This window comes from Lynx canadensis, chromosome A1, assembly GCF_007474595.2.
Source record: "Lynx canadensis isolate LIC74 chromosome A1, mLynCan4.pri.v2, whole genome shotgun sequence".
NCBI classification, from domain to species: domain Eukaryota; kingdom Metazoa; phylum Chordata; class Mammalia; order Carnivora; family Felidae; genus Lynx; species Lynx canadensis.
In genome coordinates this window covers 4474069-4501490 of record NC_044303.2, presented here as the reverse complement: position 1 = coordinate 4501490, position 27422 = coordinate 4474069, and the positions used below count along the sequence as shown (strand labels likewise).

Sequence of the window (27422 nt, the reverse complement as noted above, 5' to 3'; positions counted from 1 at the left end):
GATGAGGGATTACACAGCAGCTTTTGCAAACTTGGGAGCCAGGATAGCCTCTGGACCGTATGTTTTCACTTTTGCTTTTCAGAGAGTCTTCAGAAGTAGAAAGCCTATCGCAGGTCACTTTGGGGAGATCTCAATTAGCCTGAAGCATCCCCGAGGCAGCCAGGGGAGTGAGGCTTTGTAGATGTGAGTTTGTATGGAGACCTCAGGGCCAGTGTGTCTTTAGAGGTCTTAGATATTGACGGCCATTTGCTCATTTGCATATTTCCAAAGAAGCCTTGTGGAACAGTTGTAAGGACACCAGACTAGTTGCCAGCCTTTGAAGGAGCTCCAGTTCTGCTAGCTCTGCTGTACGTCATTGGCCAAAGCCTGAAGCGGGCTGGGCTTCCTTGACTCTTTTGATGGATGATAAGATGAAGTGTAATTCCTTCTACCACACATCCAACCTGTCCCACAGATGGTTTAGAGCCTCTCTTCATCGCTCCTGGAGGAGCCCAAACTCTCATCCCCTGCTCCAAAATAGAAGATTTGCATAGTTCTAGAGGCTTCTTTACGTGAAAGGTGGGGATTTTATTTTCTACTTAATGAAATTAGTGAAAATCATCATTAAAATATTTTCTTCCTGAGTGCATATTAAGTGAACATATGCATATTGTTTTCAGAATTATTTTGATCATTATATAGTTTACCCGTATATTTGCTAAATATAATTTAATTATACACAGTTAATAATTTAATAATACATATAATTTAATTTCTACCCACAAAGAAATTGTACCAAAGATACAAAGCAGGGCACAAGTTATCAAAAGTGCACATGTGTGGATAGATAATTCTATAAATTTGTCTCCAGGTGTTTATCACGTTAAAAAACTTTTTTTAATATTTATTTATTTTTGAGAGAGAGAGAGGGAGAGAGAGAGAGAGACAGAGGGAGACAGAGCACAAGTGGGGGAAGGGCAGAGAGAGAGGGAGACACAGAATCTGAAGCAGGCTCCCGACTCTGAGTCAGCACAGAGCCTGACATGGGGCTCAAACCCACAGACTGTGAGATTGTGACCTGAGCCAAAGTCACATCTTAACCGACTGAGCCACCCAGGTGCCCCAGATGTTTATCACTTTTTAAGTTGGATTTATTTTCTCAAACTTAAGCTTCCTCGTGTGTGTGTGTGTATATATGTTTTAATGTTTATTTTTGGGAGAGAGAGCACAAGCAAGGGTAGGGGCAGAGGGAGAGGGAGACACAGAATCCAAAGCAGGCTCCAGGCTTCGAGCTGTCAGCACAGAGCCTGATGCGGGGCTTGATCTCACAGACCACGAGATCATGACCTGAGCTGAAGTCAGACGCCCAACTGACTGAGCCACCCAGGCGCCCCTCAACCGTTGTAATTTAAAAGCACTTGTTGGCCATCTTGTATAACATTACACAAAATTAAATTTCAGTTTCAATGTACTTTAACATACAGTGGGTTATTTAATTCAGCGATAGTATGGTTCTACTTACGTGCTTAGAGCTAGTTGAAGCTGTGGTTAGTGTTGAATGCAATAGAGGTCGAGGGGCGCCTGGGTGGCTCAGTAGGTTAAGTGACTGACTTCGACTCGGGTCATGATCTTGCGATTTGTGGGTTTGAGCGCCCCCACCTCCCCCCGCCAGGGCTCTGTGCTGACAGCTTAGAGCCTGGAGCCTGTTTCAGATTCTGTGTCTCCCTCTCTCTCTGTCCCTCCCCTGTTCATGCTGTATCTTTCTCTCTCTTTCTCTCAACAATAAATAAACGTTAAAAAAATTTTCTTAAAGGTTGAAATCTGTGTATTATATTTAAAATAAATATTATAATGCAGTTTTCAATAAGGGAGAATAGTTTAATGTAGAACCATTTACGTATAAAATGCCACTCTCAAAGTGACAAAATAATCTTTGGAAAACCATTAGCAGTTTCACGGGATTTTGTTACTGTGAAAAGGGTGGGAACATGTCCTGCTACTCATTATAGAGAAATCACTGCGTTAACTTTATACTTCTGCCACCTAGTGGTAAATTTCCTTGTAAGAATAACTTTGGAAGGATGCCCTAGAATTGTTACTTGGTCCGGAAATGCAGTTTAGCATGGATGCTTGTGGACAGTGCTACCTGTTCCCTGATAAATGTACAGGCACAGGAATTTAGAATGTTTTCGCTGGTTTTCCTACCAAGTCACAGGATAATTCCATCGCCTGAAATAGCGAATAGGAAAGGGACCCTGTCCTTAGTCATGCAGTATAGATTCAGAAGTGTGTGGTAGTGTTGAAATATGCCATAGATGAAGCTCTTTTAAATGATGAAAGTCTGTTGTAACTCCTCAATAGGGAGCTTTAGTCTTTTAGTAGATGTTTTTAATTTGGTGTGAATCCCGGCTCTGCTGTTCCAAAGAGAGCCACCAGTGGAGCAAACTGCTGAGCTTTCCCTTGGCCTCAGTCTCCCCAGCGTAGAATGTGGGACAGCTCCATCTGCCTTGGATGTTTGTAGGAACCAGGGGCATTAGGTCTAGCAAGCACTTGGCCCAGTGTTGAACACTGGCTGTCACTGTGTGATGATTACTATCCACTTAGATGATGTTTCCATCCTAGATTGACCTGACTTCTTGAGACATGGGCCAGTTAAGGTCAGATTTTTCCAGAAATGGTTTTTGACATGCCACTGTGTTATAGTCTTAGGGAGGACTGTGAAGATGTTCAGTCAGTTAGTTTGATTGCACATTAATTTTTTTTTTTAAAGCATGAGAGTGTGGTTAGGTTTAGTTTAGTTTAGTTTAGTTTAGTTTAGTTTAGTTTAGTTAGGTTGCAGGATGACCTAACATTTACGTGTTCATTCAGTATTGCACAAAGCGAACTTGCTGAGCACCCACCAGGCGTAAGACACTCAGATATAGCTCTGTAAGGATGTCGAGGACATTATAAATGAGCTAAGATGTATGTAAATCATATTGGAACTATGTAGATTAAATCCCATGAAAGAGGCAAAAACCATTTGCTCTGGGATTTCAGAAGAGTTGTAGTTTTTACGCATGTATCAAATCAAGGAATGCTGAATAAGGGTGATTGAATCTCATTTGAAGAAAGTGCAGTGTCTATACATATAGTTTCATTGGTCAGATGGGTAGGGCTTTTATGTGATTTGAGAGAACAGGAAGGAACATAATTCTGTTTAGTGTAGGAGAAGGATCAAGTTAAAGTGAAATCATTAAGCCTGGGTCATGGACACTTTTGAATTTAGGGTAAAGAATCTATACATTCCTTGGTAAGCACCAAAGAGTCAAGGATATTTTTGAATAGAGAAGAGCCAAGCAGAACTGTGTTTTGAGGAAGTTAATCCACCATCGGTAAAGAAGAGAATTGGAAAGAAAAGTGACCAGGGAGAAAGCTAGCAGGAATTTATTGCCAAAGAGAGCTCAGAGGTAATAAGGCTCTAAAAATGTGGAGATGGAAATAGAATATATAAGGAAGGAAAAGGAGTGAATGAAACAACGCATTATAAAGACTAATGTACCTTGTCATTCAGTATTTACCTACCTGCTTTGTATGCCAAACATAGAGAAAAGAAAGAGTTAAAGAGAATAGCTATTCTTGTTCTGATAGATTCATATTCTAATTGATAGACTGGAATGGATACAGATATTATTGGAATGGATACAGATATTATGATGTAGTGTGACGTTTCCAGTGAGGAACATACAAAGTACCATGAAAGCACCAAAGACAGAATTATTAACTCTGGATAAAGAGTTGTATAACTGGAGGAAGACAGTTGAGTGGGGTCTTGAAAAAAGATGCAGGGGGCAGCACTTGAGGGGCTGCAGGGTTTTTAGGCCAAGTGGAAGAGTGTGCGGGAGGGACAGGTACTATAGACATAGGGAGAAAGTCAGCCAGAGGAGTTATCTAAGCCTTCTTTTCCTCCCCTGTAAACTGGGGGTGGCGAGGGTACCTGCCTGTCACATGGGGTTGTTGTGAAGATAAAATGAGGTGATGCAGGTAGAGAACTCCACACTGAGCTTTGCATATAGTAAGTGTCCCCAAAGATGATAATCTGTGGTGCGAAGGGAACTGCACGTTCTCTTTGTACAGGGTGGTTGGTTAACTTTTGTACAGGGTGGTTGGTTGGGTGGAGAAGTGGGAGATAAGATTGTAAAAATAGGTCTTACGAAGTTAGGAAAGCCCTTGCTTGGAGTTTGGACTTTACCCTGCAAGCAGTAGAAAGCCACAGAGGTGTTTACCAGGAACCACAGAAGGGGACGAGCTCCGTAGAGAGGATTGGTATGGGGGCAGTCCTGGGACAGAACAGTCCTCAGTAGTCTAGTCCAGAGGAGATGAGATCTGTGCTAAAACCATGGTAAGGGAGAGGAGAGTTTGCATTTCAAAATGATCTCACAGTTTATTTATTAAAAGATAACTTTTTTAGCGTTTTATTTATTTTTGACAGAGAGAGAGAGAGCGAGCATGAGTGGGGGAGGGGCAGAGAGAGAGGGAGACACAGAATCGGAAGCAGGCTCCAGGCTCTGAGCTGCCAGCAAAGAGCCCGACGCGGGGCTTGAACCCACAAACCACAAGATCATGACCTGAGCCGAAGTCAGACGCTTAACCGACTGAGCCACCCAGGCACCCCTCACAGTTTATATTTTTAACCAGCATTTGAATGTTTTGGGGGAGAGTGAAGTCAAAGGTGATGAGTGATTCAGAGGATGCTTTTGTGTTGGAATCAGTAGTCAAGCCATGAAAACAAAAAACCAGAGCTGAATTTAGGTTATTATCCTAGCCCTTCCACAAACATTCTGGCTCCTGGTGGAAAATCCCTTTCCTTTTCTAAGCCTCCGTTTACTCAAACACTCCAGTGTTTTAGGATTTTATCATTTTCTTCCTCAGGGATTTGTAGCTTCAAAATTGTTGGAAGCCATCATACAATCCGATCTTCTACAGTTAAAGCGATTGAGCGCCTGACCGGGGGATTTTGTAGTATACACGTTGTTACCACGTGGGGTTTTAGCTTGCCCACCACCCACTGGGGTGGCCCCCACCCCAGAAGCACTACTTGCGTTTTTGTTCCTGCCTCAGAAAAAGGAGGGTATTTTGTGGCACCACAAGGTACAGTGTCACTAAAGTAAAACTTCCTTCCGACTTACAGTACTGGAATAATCCAGTAAGTGAGCAGGGGCTAATGTCCGGCCTGGTTGCAATGTGCATTACAAATTGTGGGGTTTGATGATGATGATGATGATGATGGGTACTTAACGCATAATGAGAGCGGCAAAGGTCTGTTTTTCATGTGACTTATTCAGAGATACAGATACCTCACATCATTTTGACTCTTTGCAAATTTCTCAGGCATGACTGGGTTACTCACACAGCTAGTTGAGAGATTTAAACAATTCTTCTGGAGATTAGGAGTTATCCACAGCTATGTCACAGAACCATCCCTAGAATCAGAAAGATGAGGTCGCACATATAGAAGTGAATGTAATGACCCTAGAAAGTCTGCCCAAGGCTTTTTAGGAGTTTTATTGAGGTATAATTTACATAACATGAAACTCCCCAATTGTGAGTATACAGCTTAGTGATTTTTAGGAAATTGATAGAGTTGTGCAGGCCCCGCCACAGTCAAGTTATAGAACCTTTCCATCCCCCCAGAAAGGTCCCCCATGCCCTCTGCTGTCATTTCCTGCTCCCAGTAAAGACTTAGGCAACTACTGATCTGCACTCTTGTCTCGATATTTTTTTTAAGTGAGCAGTTCAGTGGTTTGTCGTAAATTTGTTGGAGTCATGCATCGCATCACCACTGTAGTTTTAGAACATTTCCATCACCCCTGAAGAAGACTTGGCTACTTTCACCCAGTATATTGCTTTCAAAGCTCATTCACGTCGCAGCACACATCAGCACTTCATTTCTCTTCTAAGGCTGACTGATAATCGGTTGTGTGGATAATCCCACACTTTGTTCATCCGCTCACCAGTTGTTAGACGTTTGAGTTCTTGCCACTTTGGGGCTGCTATGAATACTTGTGTGCAACTTGTATGGACATATTTTCCCATCCTCTTGGGTAGATAGGTAGGAGGTGAGTTTCTGGGTTGTTCGGTGCTTCTGTGTTTAACCATTTCAGGAACTGCCACGTTGTTTTCTAAAACAGTTGTCCCGTTGTAGATTCCCACCGGCAATGTGTCAGGTTCCAGTTTCTCTACGTCCTTGCCAGTACTTGGTTGGTATCCTCAGTAGTTTGCATTCTAGCCCTTTACGTGGGTATGTAGTGACATCTGACTTTGATTTTAGTTAGTGTTTCCCTAGTGACTAATGCATCGGTAATGACGAGCATCTTCTTTATTAGCCATTCATTTATCTTACTTGGTGAGGTGTCTTTTCAGATCTTTTGCTCGTAAGTTCACTGCATTTTTGGTTTCATTGAGCAGTAAGATTTCTTTATATATTCTGGATACAAGTTTTTTACCAGATACGTGACTTGCAAATGTTTGCTCACCATCCCTGGGTTGTCTTTTCTTTTCTTTTTTTTTTTTTTTTTTTTTAGTTGTTAAAATATTTATTTATTTTGAGAGAGAGAGAGAGAGAGAAACAGAGTGTGAGCAGGGGAGGGGCAGAGAGAGAGGGAGACACAGAATCTGAAGCAGGCTCCAGGATCTGAGCCGTCAACACAGAGCCCGATGTGGGGATTGAACCCATGAACTGCAAGATCGTGACCTGAGCCAAAGTCGGACTCTTAACAGACTGAGCCACCCAGGCACCCCTGCCTCTTATTTTCTTGATTATGTCCTTTGAAGAGCAAAAATGTCTATATTGACGGAAATCACAAAGATTTTCTCCTGTCTTCTGGAAGTGTTACAGTTTTAGCTTTTACATTTACATCTATGCTCTGTGTTTTTTTTTTTTTATTTCGTTTTTGATTATAATTCCAGTATAGTTAACATACAGTGTTATATTAGTTCCAGGTGCACAATAAAGTGACTCAGAAATTCTGTACATTTCTCAGTGTTCTTATCCCCATACCCACTTCCCCTCTGGTAACCATTTGTTCTCTTTAGTTGAGAATCTGTTTCTTGGTTTGCCCCTCTCTCTCTCTCTCTTTTTCCTTTTGTTCATTTGTTTTGTTTCTTAAATGGCAAATGGTCCATTTTTAGTTAATTTTTGTGTACAGTGTGAGGTAAAGGCCTAGGTTCATTTTTTTTTTTTTGTCATGTGGACACTGAGTTATCCCACCTCCATTCATATCCCACCTTCAACAGTTTGTTGAACGGTCCACAGTTTTCACGTTACAGAGAATATAAGTTTCCATACTCCACTGGGTTCTCAGTTTTCTCTGACATAGATGCTCTAGAACTTGGATCACGGAAGTTGCAATTAAAATTGGAAAGATCATTTGAAAATATGATATTTTTTGTGCTTATTTATTTACTTTTTAATTAATTTTTTTTTTTTTTTTTTTTTTTTTTTTTTTTTTTTAGAGAGAGGGAGAGAGGACACAAGCTGGGGGAGAAGGGCAGGGGGACAGAGAGAATCTTAAGCAGGCTCCACGCTCAATGTGGAGCCCAGTGCGGGGCTCGGTCCCATAACCCTGGGATCATGACCTGAGCTGAAATCAAGAGTTGGATGCTCAATGGACTGAGCCACCCAGGCGGCCCCTATTTGTGCTTTTAAAAATATTTTTCTAGTGAAGTTAACATTTCGTTACGAGGACACCTGCTATACCGTATTCCCTAAGTGGGCAACCCTGGGGTGGGTATTTGTTCAGCATCACCCCGTGGGATGTCGTAAAGGGAATCGGTGTGCTTTCTGTTAGTCATCCTTGTGCTAGTTTGTGTGTAGTTTCTCCTAAGGTGTTTTGTGTTGGTTTATTTTCCTTTTTGCAGAAGAACGAAAGAGAAAAAGACCTCTTGCAGAAATATTATGAAATCATAAAATACAGGTCATGAGCCTAAATGTGAAGGTAGCCTTTTAACAATTAAGTCATCATTTTCTTTTTAAAAAGAAGTTTCCACTTTCTCTAAAACAGATTTATGTTCATCATTACATAAACAGGGGTATATCTTTTGCAGTGAAGGTTTCAAAGTATTTCTGAATGGGTGCTCAGTGTTTGACAGGCTACTGAACTTTATATATTTAAGAAGCTACTTCTAAAATTATTTCTAGGGGCGCCTGGGTGGCGCAGTCGGTTAAGCGTCCGACTTCAGCCAGGTCACGATCTCGCGGTCCGTGAGTTCGAGCCCCGCGTCGGGCTCTGGGCTGATGGCTCAGAGCCTGGAGCCTGTTTCCGATTCTGTGTCTCCCTCTCTCTCTGCCCCTCCCCCGTTCATGCTCTGTCTCTCTCTGTCCCAAAAAAAATAAATAAACGTTGAAAAAAAAAATTTAAAAAAAAAATAAAAAAATAAAAAAATAAATAAAATTATTTCTAAAAATGGAGAATCTAAAGAACAGTCTATACACATAATCATGTCATTCTTGAACTTTAAAGTGGCTTGTTTCTAGAACAGTTTTTGTTTGGTGAAATGTCATCAAGTAGGATTTTCCCATTAGAAACAAGGGGGTAATGGGCACCTGGCTGGTTCATTCGGTAGAGCATGCAACTCTTTGTGCCCCATATTGGGTTTAGAACTTAGCTTAAAAAAAGATTGCTTTAAAAATGAAAAAACAAGGGAGGAAGAAGGAGACAGAATTACATCCCTATATATACTGAGCAGGAGTCTAGTTTTTATACAATTACCATAATAACCATATGTAGTCAGGTATTAGTTATAGTAATGTATCATATTCATAATTGTACCATATTAATGCTATTCCTGTTAAACTTCCTAAACAAATGAAATACTTAAATGATATGAAACGGTATTATAGTGTATCTGTTAAGGTTTTACTATTTACTTTTATTTGGTGCCTCGTTTTAATCTGTGCATAACTAATGCATAATAAGACCTTAATAAAGCTATAAAATACAGAAAAGGAGTGTCAGTATTTTGGGGGGGAAATTTTAGCTTGATGATTACGATGCCAGTAGATCTTTTTCTCCTGGTTCATTTTCCTCATCTTAACTTCCCTGTAATAATTAAGATCAAAGAGCATCCAAGGTTGGGAATCACTTTTCCACACGTTCATGTGACACACAGTTGCCATGGCAACTGGAAAGAATACCATAGATTTAATTGGCAGAAACGCCTAACGGCAAATTGCCCCGTGTTGCTGTATAAACTAAATGTTACCTGTGTTTCTCCCACCACTCACAGTCCAGGAACAAATGACCATTGGGAACGTTGCCTTCATTTAGAATAATAGCAGTAAAGCTGGGGAGGGGGTGGGGACGCTCGGATAAGTTGCAGAGGAAAGAACACTCCCAGATGGTAAATTCCTAGGAAACCAGCACTGATGCGGTTGCCAGCCACCAATGCCAGCATTTCTGAGTGGTGGAGGAACTCTGGGATAAAAAATAGGTGGGCTTTGTAGTCGGGCTAAGTTCAAATCCTGGTTTCCCTACTAACCAGCTGTATCCTTGACCTACATAAGCCTCAGTTTCCTTAAAAATGGAGTCAATAGTACTTACCGGGATTAAATGAAATAGTGCTTAGGAGACACCACAATGCCTGGAACACATTAAACTCAATAAAGCTGGCTTTGTCATAATCACAATCTTTGTTATCATTAAGATTGGTGCTTTTGGTCAGATACTTCAACACAGACCAGTTAAACTTTGCAAATTACTTCTGATTGTCTAACTGGAGTTTCTCAAAGTTTGGAATGAAGATACAAGCTAACAGTACAGATCCTTGAGGCCACCTGGAGCTACTGAATTCGAATCACTGGAGTCCAGATCCGGTAATCAGGACTTTTAACATGCTACCCGGGGGAATTATTTTTGCCCCACTGAAGTTTGAGACCTGCTGTCCAGGCCGAGGCTCTAGGTATTAAGTTTGTGGGCTCCCCTAGGTTTTAAGTGTCCTGTTTTTTAGGTTTGGGCTTTTCTCTTCGCAGATGCACCCCAGTTAACTCTTGCTTTAGGTAAGAGTTGTTCCTGAAAAAGTTAAAAGGTAGCCTACAATCCTATTTCTCTCATTGAACTGTATTAATCAGTTGGATGTGAATTTATATTACCAAATGGATATGAATTCATACAGAATACAAACATTTCCTTTTGGCAAAAGAGTGAAATTAAAACTTTTTAATCAAGAAATGGTGGTATAAAGAATTTGCTCTGATGCGTGTTGAGAAGGTGCTCCCGGCTGGCTCCGTCGATGGGGCATGCAACTCTTGATCTTAAGGTTGTGAGTTTGAGCCCCACGTTGGGTGTAGAGATTACTTAAAAAAAAAAAAAAAAAAAAAAAAAAAAAATTAAAAAAATTTTTTTTTAACGTTTATTTATTTTTGAGACAGAGAGAGACAGAGCATGAACGGGGGAGGGGCAGAGAGAGAGGGAGACACAGAATCGGAAGCAGGCTCCAGGCTCTGAGCCATCAGCCCAGAGCCCGACGCGGGGCTCGAACTCACGGACCGTGAGATCGTGACCTGAGCTGAAGTCAGACGCTTAACCAACTGAGCCAACCAGGCATCCCCGCAAAAAAACAATTTTAAGAATCTAAAAAAAAAGGGGCGCCTGGGTGGCGCAGTCGGTTAAGTGTCCGACTTCGGCTCAGGTCATGATCTCGCAGTTCGTGAGTTCGAGCCCCGCGTCAGGCTCTGGGCTGATGGCTCAGAGCCTGGAGCCTGTTTCTGATTCTGTGTCTCCCTCTCTCTCTGCCCCTCCCCCGTTCATGCTCTGTCTCTCTCTGTCCCAAAAATAAATAAACGTTGAAAAAAAAAAATTAAAAAAAAAAATATGTTGAGCAATTGCTCCACCCACTGCTGGAAACCGGAATTTTACCAACTCATTTGGAAGTCTAAAAATGTAATTGTCTCTTGGGGCACCTGGCTGGCCCAGTCAAGTTAAGTGTCCAACTTTGGCCCACATCACGATCTCATGGTTTGTGAGTGTGAGCCCTGAGTCGGGCTCTGTGCTGACAGCTCAGAGCCTGGAGCCTGCTTTGGATTCTGTGTCTCCTTCTCTCTCTGCCTGCCTCTCTCTCTCTCTCTCTCTCTCTCTCTCTCTCTCTCTGTCTGAAAAAAAAATGTAATTGTCTCTTAAAAATAAAACTATCAGTAAAAAAATAGATTAGAAATACAAGTATCAGTAGTAACCTCTTGCATTTATATAACAGTTTTAAAGCTAATAAAAGTCACATAACATTGTTGCATTTGGTTTTCATAGCCACCCTGCGAAGTAGGCCAGCATTTTTGTATTTGCCTTAAGAGATGGGTAAACTGAGGCTTAGAAAGGTAGTAAGACCCTTCTGCCAGAGTCACACAGCCGCTGAGTGGCAGCTGGGCCTAGAACCAGGTCTCAGAATGGGGAGGAAAGCCCAAAAAACACCATCTGCTTGGCAGCTGGCACATAGAATTAAATTCTAGCCATTTGCTAGTTTCCAGATCTTTGGTGGAATCTCATCATGTCTCTTATTTGTAAAACAGAAGCCTGTAAGTATCTACTGCGTAGGTTGTTTTAATTAAATGAGATGGGATTCGTAAAAGCCCTGTTTTCAACACTGGTATATTTGATACATTTCCATTCCATTTTCTCTTTTGACTCCATGATTGGCGTTCTTCCCACTGAGCGTGGGCCAGTTCCTGCCACAGTTAGTCTTGCCCAAGTCAGAGCCTTTCCTCTTCGTTTTCTTCTAGGTGAGGTTTTTTTGGCTACTGAGGATGGGCTCAGCAGCTCAACTTAGCTTCCGGCAGCTTCTTTTGGTAGTTGACTTGACACAGGGTTGAAGCACGCCACCTTGGACAGTGGACAGTGGTGCGACCCTAGGTCTGTGTACTGCCATTTCTTGTAGGTCAGCCCCACAGGTGGGGAGACAGGAGGCCTGGAGCCTTAAATACAGTTTGTGACTGAGGTCAGGTATTCCAGCCCCGTTCTCCAATGTGTAATATACATTTTTACACATTTGCTTATAACAAACTTCTGTTGTATACTTGGTGTTATATTTTTACTCTTTTTGTGTTATAAATTATTCATCTATAATTCTCCCACTGCCAAGTTTTGAATTAAACATTTTCAAGATGTTTTGTTTGCACCAGGACACGTTCTCAGATCCCTCAGTAGAAATAAAGAGAAATGCCGCTGGTGCTGTCTGTAGGTCTCGCCTTACCTTTGCGACTGTCCCTGTACAGACAGGCCAGGCACTCACAGCAGAAGCGTTCTTGGTGAACAACACATCCAATTTAGGGTCAGTGTTTTCTTGATTAGGTTCATTGGCTGGACCCTTGCAAGTTTACTCATTTATTTGTTTTTAAAGTTTATTTATTTTGAGAGACACAGAGAGAGCGCAAGCCGGGCCTGATGCGGGGCTCGAACTAATGAAACGGTAAGGTCATGACCAGAGCCGGAATCAAGAGTCGGATGCTCAACCGACTGAGCCACCCTGGTGCCCCTGGACCCTTGCAAGTTTCAAGGCAAGTGATGCAATCCGCCATCAGTGAGTGTTGCTGGAAGAGAGAATCCATGTGATGCCATTACTTCCTCTGCCTCTTCTGGGTTCTTTCGTCCAACTCGCCGTCACTCTGTGCTCTTCGTTCGTTGCCTCCCGTTCGCCTTCTCTCTTTCTCCTTCCAGCACAGTAATGCTGCAAGCTTGAACTGAAATACAGAAAAGAGATTTTCTTCAAAGTCCCAAATCTTTCTTTTTACATTCTGTTGCCAGCAGAGGACACTTACTTTTGGAAAAGATCCCATTACCTTGTAGTTCACATATCTGAAACTAAGTAGGGCGCCTTCAAAACTGGGTTGTTGACAAGAAGGGGAGGAAAACTGTAGTCAATTTGTTTTCAGGGTGGCACAATTCAAATAGGTTATGAAGGAGACAGGAACGGATGGTTGTTTCCTGATCTAAAACATGGTTATGGGTTTCGAAATACTTAGTGATAATAACTAAGCAATAACTTAAATCAGGCTCATTTTTATAAAATCACACCCGAATGTAGAGAGGGAACAGCTTCTTTGCCACCCAGAACTGTCCATTCATTCGCTCATTTATCTGTCCATCAACTCAGCCATTCACCCCTTTATACATGCATGAAGCATTTTTAATTACTCATGGTTTGTGAAGTTGCTATTCTGCATTTTAATCTAGAAACCCTTAGTTTTCGTGATTCTGAAGTCACGCGGGGCCATTGATTTGAATGTTTGTTTGCTGTCATTCCTGGCTGGACATGGCCAGCAATGCTGTGAACAGACATTTCTCTCCATCTTCTTCCACTAGAGGTTCAGCCGGGACCTCGTCCTCTGCTGCCCATTTTTCTTCACCCTCTTGTCCTGGGTCCTTTTACCTTCTCTGTACAAGAAAAGTCAAAACAGATTAGGAAAAAAATCTAGAATGTTCAAAAGGGTTTAGAAAAACAGTGGATTTCTAATATATTCAAATCTAAACCATGGTTCATGATTTTGGAATATTTAGTTGTGCTCAGTAAGTACTTGGAAAAGAGGAAAGTAAGTTAGTTTTTATAAAATCATGCTTTTTATAAGTTTAAAAAAAGAAAGTTTGAGTAGACCTCTGTATTCCTCAGCATGCATTTCAGAGATACATTTCAAGATGTTAAGATGGGATCATTGTATATGTTAATTTTATAATATGATGGTTTTAAAATATGTCTTCACTCTTGGGGTGCCTGGGTGGCTCAGTCGGTTAAGCGTCCGACTTCAGCTCAGGTCATGATCTTGTGGTTTGTGAGTTCGAGCCCCGCGTCGGGCTCGGTGCCGACAGCTCAGAGCCTGGAGCCTGCTTCGGATCCTGTGTCTCCCTCTCTCTCTCTGCCCCTCCCCTGCTCGCACTCTGTCTCTCTCTCTGAAAAATGTGTCTTCACTCTTAATGAGTCCAGGCATAAAGTACAGCTTACAGTTCTATTATTTTCTCTGCTTGGGTGTCAAACTCACCACCGTCTTGCCACTGTTGACTTAGTAGTATGGTCTGAGTTTTTAGATAAGCCCAGAAAATGGAATTGCCTTAGGTGATTATTACACAGGCCTGGGGGGGAAATTCCTCATCAGCCCTGTGCTCACACAGGGTCAGTGGTGACCGCCCTCCCACGATGTCAGGGGCGTGGGGCATGGTCAGGATGGGGCTCACCACAGTCACGCAGACTTCATTTCTTGATTTTGCATAAAATGAGGATGACCTCAGCTACACTGCTTTCTCAGTCTGGTATTCTAAGTCGTCAGTGGTGTCTAAAATGTTCATACTTGGGGCGCCTGGGTGGCTCAGTCGGTTGGGCGTCCGACTTCAGCTCAGGTCACGATCTTGCGGTCCGTGACTTTGAGCCCCGCGTCGGGCTCTGGGCTGATGGCTCAGAGCCTGGTGCCTGCTTCCGATTCTGTGTCTCCCTGTATCTCTGACCCTCCCCCGTTCATGCTCTGTCTCTCTCTGTCTCAAAAATAAATAAAAAATTTAAAAAAAAAATAAATAAATAAAATGTTCATACTTAAGTGCCTTCTTAACACGTACAGAATCGGGCTAAGTGTATTAAATTGTGTTCCCTCATGAACCTCAAAATTTGCATTTCTAGTGAATGAGCGATTCTGCCTATAAAACAAGTTGTAGATTCACCAGCTCTGTTTTAGCATTTTTATCATCAGTTTCACCAGGCAAGGACAGTTGAAGTCCACTGCACTCCCCTTTTACTTCAAGGGCGTTAAGAAGCATTAATATATTTTTAAATGTTTTTAATACTGTATAATATTTTTCTTAGCAAATGGCCTATCTATCCCCTGAACCCAAGGGACAAGGCCACAGTTTTCCAGATTGCATTTGTTTCTTTTCTTCTCTCTTTTTCTTTAGTTTTTAAGAGGTGTGTCAAAATTCTCTATGTGTGTGTAATCTCATTTGCTAACAATCAGAACAGTTTTTGGTTAATCATTTGTGTTTCATTTGCTGTCAGAATTCCAACAACCACTGTCTTCCTACAGCTTGGAACCTTGTGTCTTAAAGATATAGCTTGTTAGTAAGAATGTCACCCAGCATTAACATGTATTTGTGCCCCTGAGCCACAGAAGGACAAACCCAGTAAGTACGTTCCCACTTTCCTTCTGTTTCTTGCCCAGGCCCCGTCCACCTCCAGGCTAAGTCCAAATCTGGGGTCTAAGAAGGGAAGGGACAAGTGTATGATGGTGTCTGTCCCTTCCCGGCATGGTCCCTGAACTAGAGGAAACTTTGAAAGGTGGAGCGGAGCCAGCCTGACCATGCATGATTTTTAAGGTGGTCGTTAGGTGAGTGATGAGTGTTTGGCCAGTTACTTATTTCGTACCAAGTCAGAGGCTGCCTCTTTCCTCTCCTTGCTCGGGCCACCGTAGAAGTCCCTCAACCTTAGTGTTTATTCCTGAACTAGCCTAAGTGTGGTAGGAAAAGACGTGTGCACCCTAGAAAGTTAGGGAGACAGAATTAGAACACCCAGGTGGTGGGAGGGCCATTTTTAACGTGAACCCCTATAATGCTGGTCCAGTCCCTGCCATCCCTGTAATGCTAGAACAGTCCCTGCCACCTCCGTAATGCTAAAACAGTCCCCGCCATCCCTGTAAGGCTGGTACGGTCCCCGCCATCCCCTTAATGCTAGTACAGCCCCTGCCCCCCCCACACACACCGCCACCACCAGCAAGGTCTGTAAAAGAAAAGGAAGCTTTGGAGAAAGAAAGATGATTCCACCCACTCGTTCTAAAAATTCAGGAGAAGAAACCAAACATGATTCAGGAAGTCAAACGAAACCACAGTGTTTGCGTTCCGTATGTGATCAGTTTAAGGGAAAAGTGTGGGCAACGAGGAGAGAGAAGGGAGTGGAGCTGAGAACAAGAGTAAAGGTGAGATGTGATACGGGAAACGGGAGGAAGCAGCAGAGAGGAAGAGTCTGGGGAAACGGGCATGTGCACACGCTGATGAGGACCTACCAGCAGCCCAGAGAGGAAGTGCGAGGGGAAGCAGCATCCGGAAGTGGAGAGATGTAAAAGTGATAAGCACACCGAGGCTTTTTATGGAGCAATGTTACTGAGGTCCGGTGTTTGTGCAAGTTGCTGCTGAGAGTTTTTGCAGTAAACCGTACTGCGTTTTCCTTATATCTATAAACGGGGGGCACGTCATGTCTAGTGCTGGCCTTGCAAAGATGAAATTGAACGAAGTGCCTGATCTCTCACATTCCCTGCCTTTCATTAAATCTGGTGCCTTCTCTGTGAACTGGGTTCTCGTCTCCAAAATGGGTATAACAATGCCTTCTTTACTAACCTGAAAATATAATTTTAGGTAGATTAGAAATACAAATTTACGATTTCTAAGTAACTAAAACATTGTCTTTTTAGTGTTTTAACAAAAAGAGAAGAATGTCATTAGTGCTCAGACTTCTTTCTAAATATGTAAAGATTTTCTTGTTCTTACTTTGAGCTCCTTAAAAAGTAGTAGCTGATCTGGGATCCTATGAGTTCCCGCCCTCACTTAGAATCGTAGGACATATACTTATAACCCATCCCATTCCAAGCACTCTATAATCCAGATAAAATACCCACACTATAAAAAAAGGAAAAAAAAAAGCCTACGGAAAATCCTTTTTATTATGATACATTAATTTAAGGGAAATTAAGTGACATCATTTAAGGGAAATTAGTGACATATAGCTTTAAATGGTGAGATGCCATTTATTTATTTATTTATGAAAGAGATCGTGTGCATACATGCGCATACACACACGTGAGTGGGGGGGGGGGCAGAGAGAGAAAGAGAGAGAGAATGAGAATGAATCCCAAGCAGGATCCACACCCAGCGCAAGGAGCCATCTCGCGATTGTGAGATCATGACCTGAGCTGAAATCAAGAGTCGGTTGCTCAATGGACTGAGCCACCCAGGCACCCCTGAGAGAACACTTTTTAAATTTGTAATATATAAGGCCCAAAGTTATACTTCTGTGGAGTTGGAGCCCAGAGCTGGTGCTATAGACTAGTCTTAAGTGAGACTATGTAAACGGAGAGTTTTGAACCTCAGTTCATCCCAGGGCTCTGTCAGCAGAAATTTGGGAGTAGGGGCTTTAATTTCACTCCCCTGTAGGTGAAGTGTAGCATTTCCTTAAATTATGAATGTAGGCATCAAACCGGAGCGATTTTATCAACACCTGTGATTTTGTCACTCCTAGAAACCACAGATCTTTTTCATATCGCTGATGTCTTAAAATCTCTTCGCTTATTCAACAGTATTTCCAAAGGGTGGCAGTTATTAGACCTATTGCTAAGACTCTTTCTTTCTTAAGTTTATCAACTTATTTTTTGAGAGAGAGTGAGTGAAAGCAGGGAAGGTGCACAGAGAGAGGGTTAGAGAAAGAGAGAGAGTGCACGTGGGGGAGGTGTGGAAAAAGGGAGATTCCCAAGCAGGCTCCGTGCTGTCAGTGCAGAGCCCGATGCGGGGCTTGGTCCCACAAACTCGTGAGATCATGACGTGAGCTGAAATCAGGAGTTGGACGCTCAAACAACTGAGCCACCCGGGCACCCCTATTGCCAGTACTCTTAATCCCTGTGTTTTGTCTATACTATTATATCAATCCTTTTAATATTTTGATAATTATATTTCAAAGTAATGAGCTTCCTTTATATTTTTATTTTATGCATGTCATTGGGGAAGGGGTCTCCAGCTTTCCCCAGATGGCAGGGGCACTTACAGAGCTTCCCTTCCTGTCATTCCCCCCAGCTCCCACCCCTGCATTCCAAGAAGCCCTACAGCTGAGGGTAGGAAGACCTACCAAGTTCTATTTTCCTTCCGTACAAGCATATGCCAGGGACGCAGAGATACAGAGTGGAACGGACGGAGATTTTGAAGTCAGACAGACTGGTTGTTAAACGGGGCCGCTCTCCCTTGGCTCTGTCAACCAGAGCACGTCATCGCTCCAACGTCTGAATCGGTAGGATGTCATGAGTAGTTCTAACTCGCGGTGTGGCGGTGGGGATTAAGTAAGGGAACACATGCCGGGTGTAGTTCTTGGTGGTCAAGAGCCACATCTGTCGTTACTGCCTTGCAGCACGAGTTGTTGAGATGTGTTCTCGTCCCACCTCCAGCCCCGTAGCTGTACCTGAATTCCCCGTGGTGTTCGGGGCACTGAGAACCTGCGAACACGTGGGAGGCTTGCTGATCGTATTAGTATGCGTCTTGAGAACACTTTCGGCTCGTCCAGTGTAAAAGCTCTGCTTTAGTTTTTTTTCCATCTTCTCAAAGCATCTAAATTTCCCTGCTTGTAGTATTTTCTTCTGAATCAGTTTGCCGTATTAGTTTCCTAAGGCGACTGTAACAGATTTCCAGCAACTAGATGGCTCAAAACAGTAGGCTTTTATTCTCATTGTCAGACAGGCCAGAGGTCTGGGTTCCGTTCTGGCCTCTTCCAGCTCAGGTGTTTGCTGGCAGTGCTTGGAGTTTCTTGGCTTATAGATGCACCACTCTGATCTCGGCTTCTGTCCTCCTAGGACTTTCTTTCCTTTTTGCTTTGTGTCTAAATTTCCCTCTTTTCTAAGGACAGCAGCCGTTGGCTTAGCGCTCGCCTAATCCAGTACTTCTTCATTTTAAGTCGATCACATCTCCGAAGACTGCGTGGCTCAGTTGGTTGAGTGTCCCACCCTTGATTTCGGCTCAGGTCATCATCTCACGTTTTTATGGGATCGAGCCCCACATCGGGCTCTGTGCTGACAGCGCGGAGCCTGCCTGGGATTTTCTTTCTCCTTCTCTCTCTGCCTCGCTCCCCGCTTGCACTCTGTCTCAAAATAAATAAACTTAAAAATTCTTTTTAATGTTTTATTTATTTTTGAGACAGAGAGAGACAGAGCATGAGCAGGGGAGGGGCAGAGAGGGAGGGAGACACAGAATCCGAAGCAGGGTCCAGGCTGTGAGCCATCAGCACAGAGCCCGATGCGGGGCTCGAACTCACGGACCGTGAGATCGTGACCTGAGCCGAAGTCAGACGCTTAACTGAGCCACCCAGGCGCCCCCTTAAAAATTTTTTTAAAAAAGAGATCATATTCACAGGTACTGGGGGTTGGGGCTTCAACATACCTGTTATGAGAGGGGAGGGCAGAATTCAACCCACAACTCTTGCTATTTAATCCTATATACTTCCTTTAGACCAAGCTTCTAAATGGATATATATGTGACATCAGGGTTTTTTGTGCCAGTCTTTTTCCTGTGTTAATAATTTACTCTCACTGTGGTTTCAAAAAATGTTTTGAAGTGTCTCACTGGAGGTATTAAGATCTACCTTGGCTTTTTACTTTTGGGAAGCAAAGGAAGGAACCTTGTGTGGGAAGAAAAAAATGCAGGGCTCCTGAGTAGGGAAAGTACTTTACAACTGTCCAGAGAAGCAGGAGTTAAAAGGTCAGCCACTCCACTGCAGAGTTTGTTTACAAAGGCTTATGACTTGGGTGTGAATTGGCCAATCAAGCTTGGAGCCCTGGATTGATCTGAAGCTCCGGCTGCTGGGCTGCTGGACTGTGAGAAGCCGCGGTGGGCATACCTCTGGCATGGCCGCTCAGCACCCTCACTGTCACGTCTTAAAGGCCAGAAAGAATCTGAGACAGCACGGATATGGTCAACTGCTTGTTCCTTCAGTGTGTCTGTAGGCCACCACCAGCTGTGGCGGAGTCTGGGGTAGGTTGTAACTTGTCGGGGAATGTTGGCGGTGGTGGTGGCGGCGGGGGTTTGTAGTTGCAGGTATGATCCTGTGATCACAGTCAAACCGTGTTCCCTGGAATGCACCTCGGTCTGTTTCGGAAGTACACAGACTTTGCCAAAAGGAGATTCAGTTTTAAAACATGCATCAAGGGGCGCCTGGGTGGCGCAGCCGGTTAAGCGTCCGACTTCAGCCAGGTCACGATCTCGCGGCCCGTGAGTTCGAGCCCCGCGTCGGGCTCTGGGCTGACGGCTCGGAGCCTGGAGCCTGTTTCCGATTCTGTGTCTCCCTCTCTCTCTGCCCCTCCCCCATTCATGCTCTGTCTCTCTCTGTCCCAAAATAAATAAACGTTGAAAAAAAAAAAACAAAAACATGCATCAAAGCTCAAATTTGTTTTTACAAGTGATGTAGGTCTCTTCTGGCTAAAGATCACTGTCTCTCCCTCTCGCTAGGAGTAAAGGGGACATTTCAATTGTATATATTGTCCTGTTAACTAATTTTTGCAATGCCACGTAGAAAGGCTGGTTTCTCCTTTTCTCTTCAGTGGGACTGCAGAAATAGTTCTAGTAGAATCGCTGTCGGTTCTTAGGTATATCCTGGGCCCCCGCCCCCCACCCCCCACCCCCACCCCAGTGGGAGCAGTAGCTGACACTTGAGGCAGGACGTGTTAAAGGGATCATCCCTGGCACGTCTCCTGCTCTGTCATTTCCTGCTTTGAGCATACCTGCTTTTATCCAGCCTCCTCACTTCCTGGAGTGTGTTTTGGTCTCAGAAGGATTTCTTACCTGAACAACTAAGACAGCCTCTTGTTTTCCTACGCCCATTTCCTGGTTTTCCTGTCTGCATTAGCAAAGCTTCAGTGAGGCATGTCACATGTTGCATAAGTGCAAAAAAAAAAAAAAAACCAAACCCAACAAAAAAAATCCCCCCAAAACAAACAAACCAAAAAACCACACGTAGAGTTGTTACCAGTCAGACTACTCATTGCCTGTAATTTTGTTTTGCTTCTGGACCTTTCTAACACCTTGTTTCTGAACCTTTTAATTCTTGTGTGCTTAAATTGTGCCATTTGGTTTAATAATGTAGTTAAACTCTCCATAATAATCCTGTTTTTCATATGCAGTGAAAAAAATAATACTGTTTCATGATTTCTCATATTTTCCCTTGGTGTAGTGTCAGAGAGGAAAGACCCGCCCCCCCGCCCCCTTAGGCTTACTACGTGGGGAGCGTGGAATTAAACTGGCTGACAAAAGACAGCAGCAAGAGAAAAGACGGGTTTTTCTTCATGTGAACCAGTGGGAGTTCACAGGAAAAAGTGACTTCAGGAAGTGGTTAGAGATGGAGGTACATATCCCCCCTTATGAGGGGCAGGAGAGCTGGAGAGGGCACTTATGGGAAACCCAGTGATTTAGGAAAGATAAAGGGGCGTGTTGGAGAGCAAACGGGAGGCCTCATAGTTTTGTGGCAACGTCTGCTGAGACTTTTCCTCTCAGCTGATAAGAGTCACGTCTTCCCTGGTTAGAAGAAAGAAAATCCTATCCCAAGACAATGGATTTATGACTACTGAGTTCTTTTCTTTTTTTTTTTTTAATGTTTATTTATTTTTTGAGAGAGAGAGAGACAGAGCATGAGCTGGGGAGGGGCAGAGAGAGAGGGAGACACAGACTCTGAAGCAGGCTCCAGGCTCCGGGCTGTCAGCCCAGAGCCTGATGCGGGGCTCCAACCCCATGAACTACGAATTCATGACCTGAGCTGAAGTCGGACGCTTAACTCACTGAGCCACCCACGTGCCCCGACTGCTGAGTTCTTTTGGGACCTCTGCTTTCAGGGAGATAAGAGAGTTCGGGGGGGGGGGGGTGGTGGTGGAAAGCCTATTCTTAAATACCTTCAGCTCAGAACAGTTTTCATGCCACAGTGGTGCACTCTGGACCCCTCTGCGGTGACTTGATTTAAACGTGAAGTTCAGGGAGTCAGAATCAGCAGGTAGCAAGGTAAGCAGTGATTGCTAGTACTCATTAGCTTTTGAGCAGAGGTAACTTGGTACAGTGGGAAAATTTTGCACAATTATGCACACTTATGCAAATTTGCACAATTATGCAAATTATTACACAAATTATGAGGCCCACATTTCAGTGTCTCTGTTGCTGCTGATTGGCTGTGTGGCCCTGGGCAAGTCACTTAACTTCCCTGGGTTTTGGTTTTCCTGATCTGAAAAATGATGGTGGTGGAGTAGAGTGTCCATAAACCTCTTTCTGCTCTCTTTGCTTTTCATCAGATTTTTCTTTAAATTTTTTGTAACATTTATTTATGTTGGGCGAGAGGAGCAGAGAGAGGGAGACAGAGGATCCCAAGCAGGCTCCGCGCTGTCACGCAGAGCCCGATGCAGGGCTCGAACTCGGGAACCAAACTGTGAGATCATGACGTGGGCCGAAACCAAGAGTCAGATGCTTAACGACTGAGCCACCCAGGCGACCTATCAGATTTTTCATAGTACAGCGGCCCCTTGAACAACACAGGTTTGAACTGTGCAGGACCACTTATGTGTGCCTTTTTTTTTCTTTTTTATGAATACAGTATAATACCATAAATATTTTCTTTATGATTTTCTTAGTATCTTTTTCTTTAGGTTACATTATTATAAAAACATAGTATATAATACACATACCAAATATGTGTTAATCAACTGTTATCAGTAAGACTTCCAGCCAACAGTGGGCTATTAGTAGTTAAGTTTTAGGGAAGCCGAAAGTTACAAGCCGATTTTTGACCGCACGGTAGGTGGTGGTGCTGGGGTGGGGGTCGTTACTTGTAACCCCTGTGTCGCCCAGAAGTCAACTGTGTATGATCTTAGGGAACGTCTATATTTAAGGTCTTAGTTGCCACTGATTGGCCAGCAGCTGACCTCCTGGGCTGGGCTGGTCCTCAGGGCAGGGCTGGGCTGCGCCGGGACAGTTCTGCTGGAGGTCTCTAGGCCAGGGAGGCCTGTTCTGCCTGCCCTTGAGTGACATCTCTGCCACGTGCCCTTGTCTGTCTGTATTGTTTATATCTTGTTAAAATAATGACCAGGGGTAGGAGAACTGAAGGTGTCTAGGCTCACAGGCGTGTGACCAGAGTCGGCTGCACCCTCCCTCCCATGGGCTGTGCAGCAACTCTCCTCTGACCCGGCTTTGAGGGGTCTGCTGAGACAGAGGTTATCCCCTGGCAGGGCTCAGCCTGGGGATGGTTACTCCACACACTGCTTTTTTAACAGCAATAATTAACTGTGGCTGATAAGGGCTGTCACAGCATTTCACCCACACAAGGACCCATTGTTCCCCAGTGAACTGTTGCCGAACCAAATCCCCAGACCTTAAGTAACTGGCCTGAGGTCACAAAGGTAGCTAGTGGCCCCGCCTGACTCACACAGAAGGCTGCCCATTTCCAAGCTCATAGTTCCTCTTCTGGTACATTGCATTGCCTCTGAAAAAGGTATTGGAACAATTTGAAAGTAGTGGCTAATTTAGGACCACAGACTCTCCAGCTGTGGGATTGTCTAGTCCTGAAAGGTTAGTCATTCCTTGTTTGTCCCAGATCACACAGCTAGTTAGTAGCCTGATCTGGTTCTTTGAATCCCGGGTCATTGCTCTCTCCATCAGACTTAACTTACTGAATGTCAGGCCTTAACAGCCCAGACTTAATCTTATTAAAGCACCTTCCGTTTTTAAAGATTATTGCAGGAAAATACCTTAGAGTAGCACCTAAAGTGTTTTGCATTCCTTTCTCCTTCTGGGCTCCTGCATTTCCCCGTGCCATTGGTATGTGTATTTTGGGTGACACCACAGTTGAAAGTTCTTTCTAGTAACTCACAGTGGTACTTAGTTTCTTAATATCTTTTGCAGTAGCTCATTGGTCACCATACATCACTATTTAAATTACGGTTTTAATTCAGCCTGCAGTGAAAGGTGAAAGTCGTGCTTATTTTAAGGCACGTCTCAGTTGCGTCTTTCTGTTACACAAATAACTTCTTAAAATAAACAAATAGATCAAGAAAGCCTTGAGGCAAGGCTAAAGAGGATGGGAGGGAGCGCATAGCTTGTTCTTTTCCAATACCTTCCTGGACGTTGGTGCTCACCTAACTTGTTCGCATTTGAAAAGGTTGTGGCTGAGGAATCCTGGAGGCGGGGCTCATCACGGGATGAAGAAAGGACAGAGGCTCAGAGGATCACCAGGAGGAAGTGGGGTTCTGGGAGAAGGTCAAGGCCCCGACCGCTCTCCGACTATGGCCAGTTGGCCAACCGAAGTCTCTCTATTCCTGAAGACTCCATTGCTGTGGACCCCCAGAAAGAGGACACTGTGGACGGGGACCGGCAGCCAAACACGGCCTCCATGGACCCTGCAGACCAGAACCCTGCCGTGGGCTGTCCCAAAGGCAGCCGGAGAAGACGCCCCATCTCTGTGATAGGCGGGGTCAGCTTCTATGGGAACAGCCAGACAGAGGAAATAGAGAGTCTTCTGACCCAAGTAAGATCTGGTGTGCTTCTGCCAAAGCTAGCAGAGGCCTCCAGCTTCCTGGCCTTTGTTCTCTGCTGCAGACTAACTAGCCAGGCCGCTGCTTTTCTTTCTCCTCTCTGCTCAAGGAGGATAGACTCCCAGCCTTTCTTCCTGACTTTGGAAACACGCGTGAATTAAACTAACAATCTGGCATGTGGATGGCTTTTACTAATCTCCTGTCTCTCCTGGAGTCTCCAACAATATGTGAAACTGGTTTGCTGTTGGTTCTAAATGACCCGAGACTTTAATAAGGGGAAAGGTAGCATTGCACATTGGAAGAAGTTGAAAGGGGAAGTGTCCTCCAGTGTTAAAATGTAAGGATAAGAAGAAGATAAGGAGTCGGTTTTTTAGGAGCTAAGGAAATACTTTTTTCCACCAATTTTGTGCTCTTTACCAATAGATTCGAAGTATTTATCAGTTACCCCAAGAGCACTTTGCGGCTACAAAACATTTAAATAAAGGCCCTGTTCAGGATAACGTTCGGCAAATGGTATTTGCTGAGACGTGGTCACGGATTCCCAGAACAGTATATGAGTGTGTGCCCGGTTTCACTTTTTGAGCTTGCTAGCTGATACTGTAAAAAACTCAAAATTCTCTTAAAAGGGAAAGCCTGTGTTGGTATTGGATTTTATGTTTAACTTCTCCCTATAAAGCCCATCCCAATGCCTTGTTTCTAGCAAGCGCTCAAATACCTCTTGTTTAATTGCGTTAAACTGAATTGAATTCTTAAGGTAAAAAAATGAAGTGGAAGAATACCGTGAACTTCTTGTGGGAAGACGTGTCCCGCGCTAGGAAGTAATTCTGAACCAAAGCAAACTATAATCTCTCTCAGCTCGAAACGCAGTGTGGGGAAAATCGAAAGCGCTTAGAGATTATCTCACTTTGGAGCATCACGAAGGAACGCGGTGAGATAATTTTACGCGCTGTAGGCTCATTTAGGGAGTTGGGTGGGAAAGTCCTAAGATGACCTCAGGAAGGCCTAAACCGACTTGGCCTCCGATTTAGTTATAGGGATGGTGCCTGTGGAAGATCAACAGGGGACACAGGCCCTTCTAGAGAGACAGGGTCGATGTGTGGAGAGCCAGCTCTCTTTTAAACAAAGCTCAACTGTCACGACAGCTCAGGTGAGGAAGACTCGGGTTCCACGAGACCTGGCGCCTGTGGTGGCAGCGCCTGACGGGCTCGCCAGTCCGAGCGTGTCGTCCGGACTTGGTCTTGGGCACCGGCCGCCCGTGGCGGCTCTGCCGGGAAGACGTCTTCCTCGTGACCCCGCCTCTGTGCGAGAGGCCACCCCTTCCTAAATCTGCTTGTCCTCTTGGACGCTGTGCTCTTCCTGAGTGTCACCCCTCGGTGTGTCGCTGGCGTGAGAGGCAGCGCGTGAGTCGATACCGGGTTTTGAAAATCTTGGGGTAAGTCGTGGCAGCCGAACCCCGCGGTGCGGCCTGAGGCTCGTGACACGACTTGGAGAAGGCGCTTCCCCTCCCCTCTGTGAGCTGCTCACGGCCGTGTGTGTGAAGAGCCTGCGAAAGGTGCCACTTCCTGGCACCTCCTCACAGCCCTCTGCTTTCCTTTTGCAGCCGGCAGCCAGGCCTCCCGTGCCAGCTCACCAGGTGCTGCCCTACAAGGCGGTTTCGGCCCGGTTCCGGCCCTTCACCTTCTCCCAGAGCACCCCCATCGGACTGGACCGCGTGGGGCGCCGGCGGCAGATGCGAGCGTCCAACGGTGAGTCTCCCGGGCCCGCCCTGTTCGGGGGCCCCCCTCTCAGAAACCGGGGTGGCGTCCTCGGTTGGACCGCTCCCCGGGACTCCGAGGTGCCCGCCGGATGGCGCCCCTCTCCGCTGTCCCTCTGGGCCGGGGCGGCGTGCGCCTGGGAGTGAGGAGGGCTCGTCTCCAGCCACCCACGCGGGCCCGGGGGCGTCGTCAGCCATCCAGGCCGGGCGTGCCGTGCCATCAGGCGACCCCGTGCTACAAGTCTGCTCCTGTCGCGTCTGTGTGCCTGAGTGCCTGCGGGTGGAGAGCTAAGCATGGAGTCCCGGGCGTTTGTCGCAACCCTTCCGAAGCTCTTTCTGGGTGTCTGAGATCCACTGACGCCCCTCTGAACAGCAGAGAAAAGCCCACCTAATGTAGTAGTTAATATGCTCTCAGTACTTACCCAGTCAGTACTTGGCGACTTGACCTGGTCCCACGTGTCCTCGGAATGATGTTTACGTTCTTAAGAAAGGAAATCCTCCCCCACACTGATACTCGTGTCCGTGCGGCCAGCCGGTCTCATGGTGGCGTGGCCTGCCGTGCCCTGGACCAGCGTGACTAGAGCTCACGTTCAGCGGAGACTCCCCGGGGGGCAGCCTGGCCGTGTGCTCTGCTGTAGCGGCTCATTGATCTGCGCGATTACCTGCCTCGCCAGCTGCTCTTACTGTCCTCGTTTTCCAGATAAAAAAGCCCGCGTATCCTTGGGTAAACCGCCCTGAGTCGCTCACCAGGAACGGGCGGGGTCGGGATTTGAATCTACAGATAGAACTTGCAATGCCAAGAGGTTCCTTTTTTTTTTTTTTTTTTTTTTTAATTTTTTTTTTTTTTCAACGTTTATTTATTTTTGGGACAGAGAGAGACAGAGCATGAACGGGGAAGGGGCAGAGAGAGAGGGAGACACAGAATCGGAAACAGGCTCCAGGCTCCGAGCCATCAGCCCAGAGCCTGACGCGGGGCTCGAACTCACGGACCGCGAGATCGTGACCTGGCTGAAGTCGGACGCTTAACCGACTGCGCCACCCAGGCGCCCCAAGAGGTTCCTTTTTAAAAACCACTGAACTGTGCTGACCCCTTAAACAAGTGCAGCAGACACCGAGGATGACGGCCCCAGCGGCAGGGCTTCCTGTCTCACTGTTAGGAGTGAGTGTCGTGTGGAGGGCAGGAGAGCGGGAGCCGGGTGGTGGGAAGCCGAGCGGGGCCACCGCCCCGCCGCAGCCAAGTCCTCCACGCGAAGGCACACCCCCAAGGCCGTACGAAGAGGACGGGTTTGCACGGACTTGGAGAAGGCTGAGGGCGTCACCTGAAGAACTGAAATCCCAGGGAGACGAGGAGAGGAAACACGGGTGGGTGGGCGAAGGGAGAGAGACCAGGGAGGCGGGAACTCCCTGGGCGAGGGAGTCGTTTCTAAGGACAGGTCGAAGAGG

General features: G+C 45.2%; 1 protein-coding gene across 1 annotated transcript in view; it reads left to right on the top strand.

Moving 5' to 3' along the window:
* The window catches only part of SPATA13 (spermatogenesis associated 13), a 151208-nt gene that overhangs the window by 68902 nt on the left and 54884 nt on the right, over positions 1–27422 (top strand). Inside the window, 2 exon segments of the mRNA XM_032592630.1 lie at positions 23854–24219; positions 25827–25971. Coding sequence (XP_032448521.1) covers positions 23854–24219; positions 25827–25971 — 511 coding nt within the window.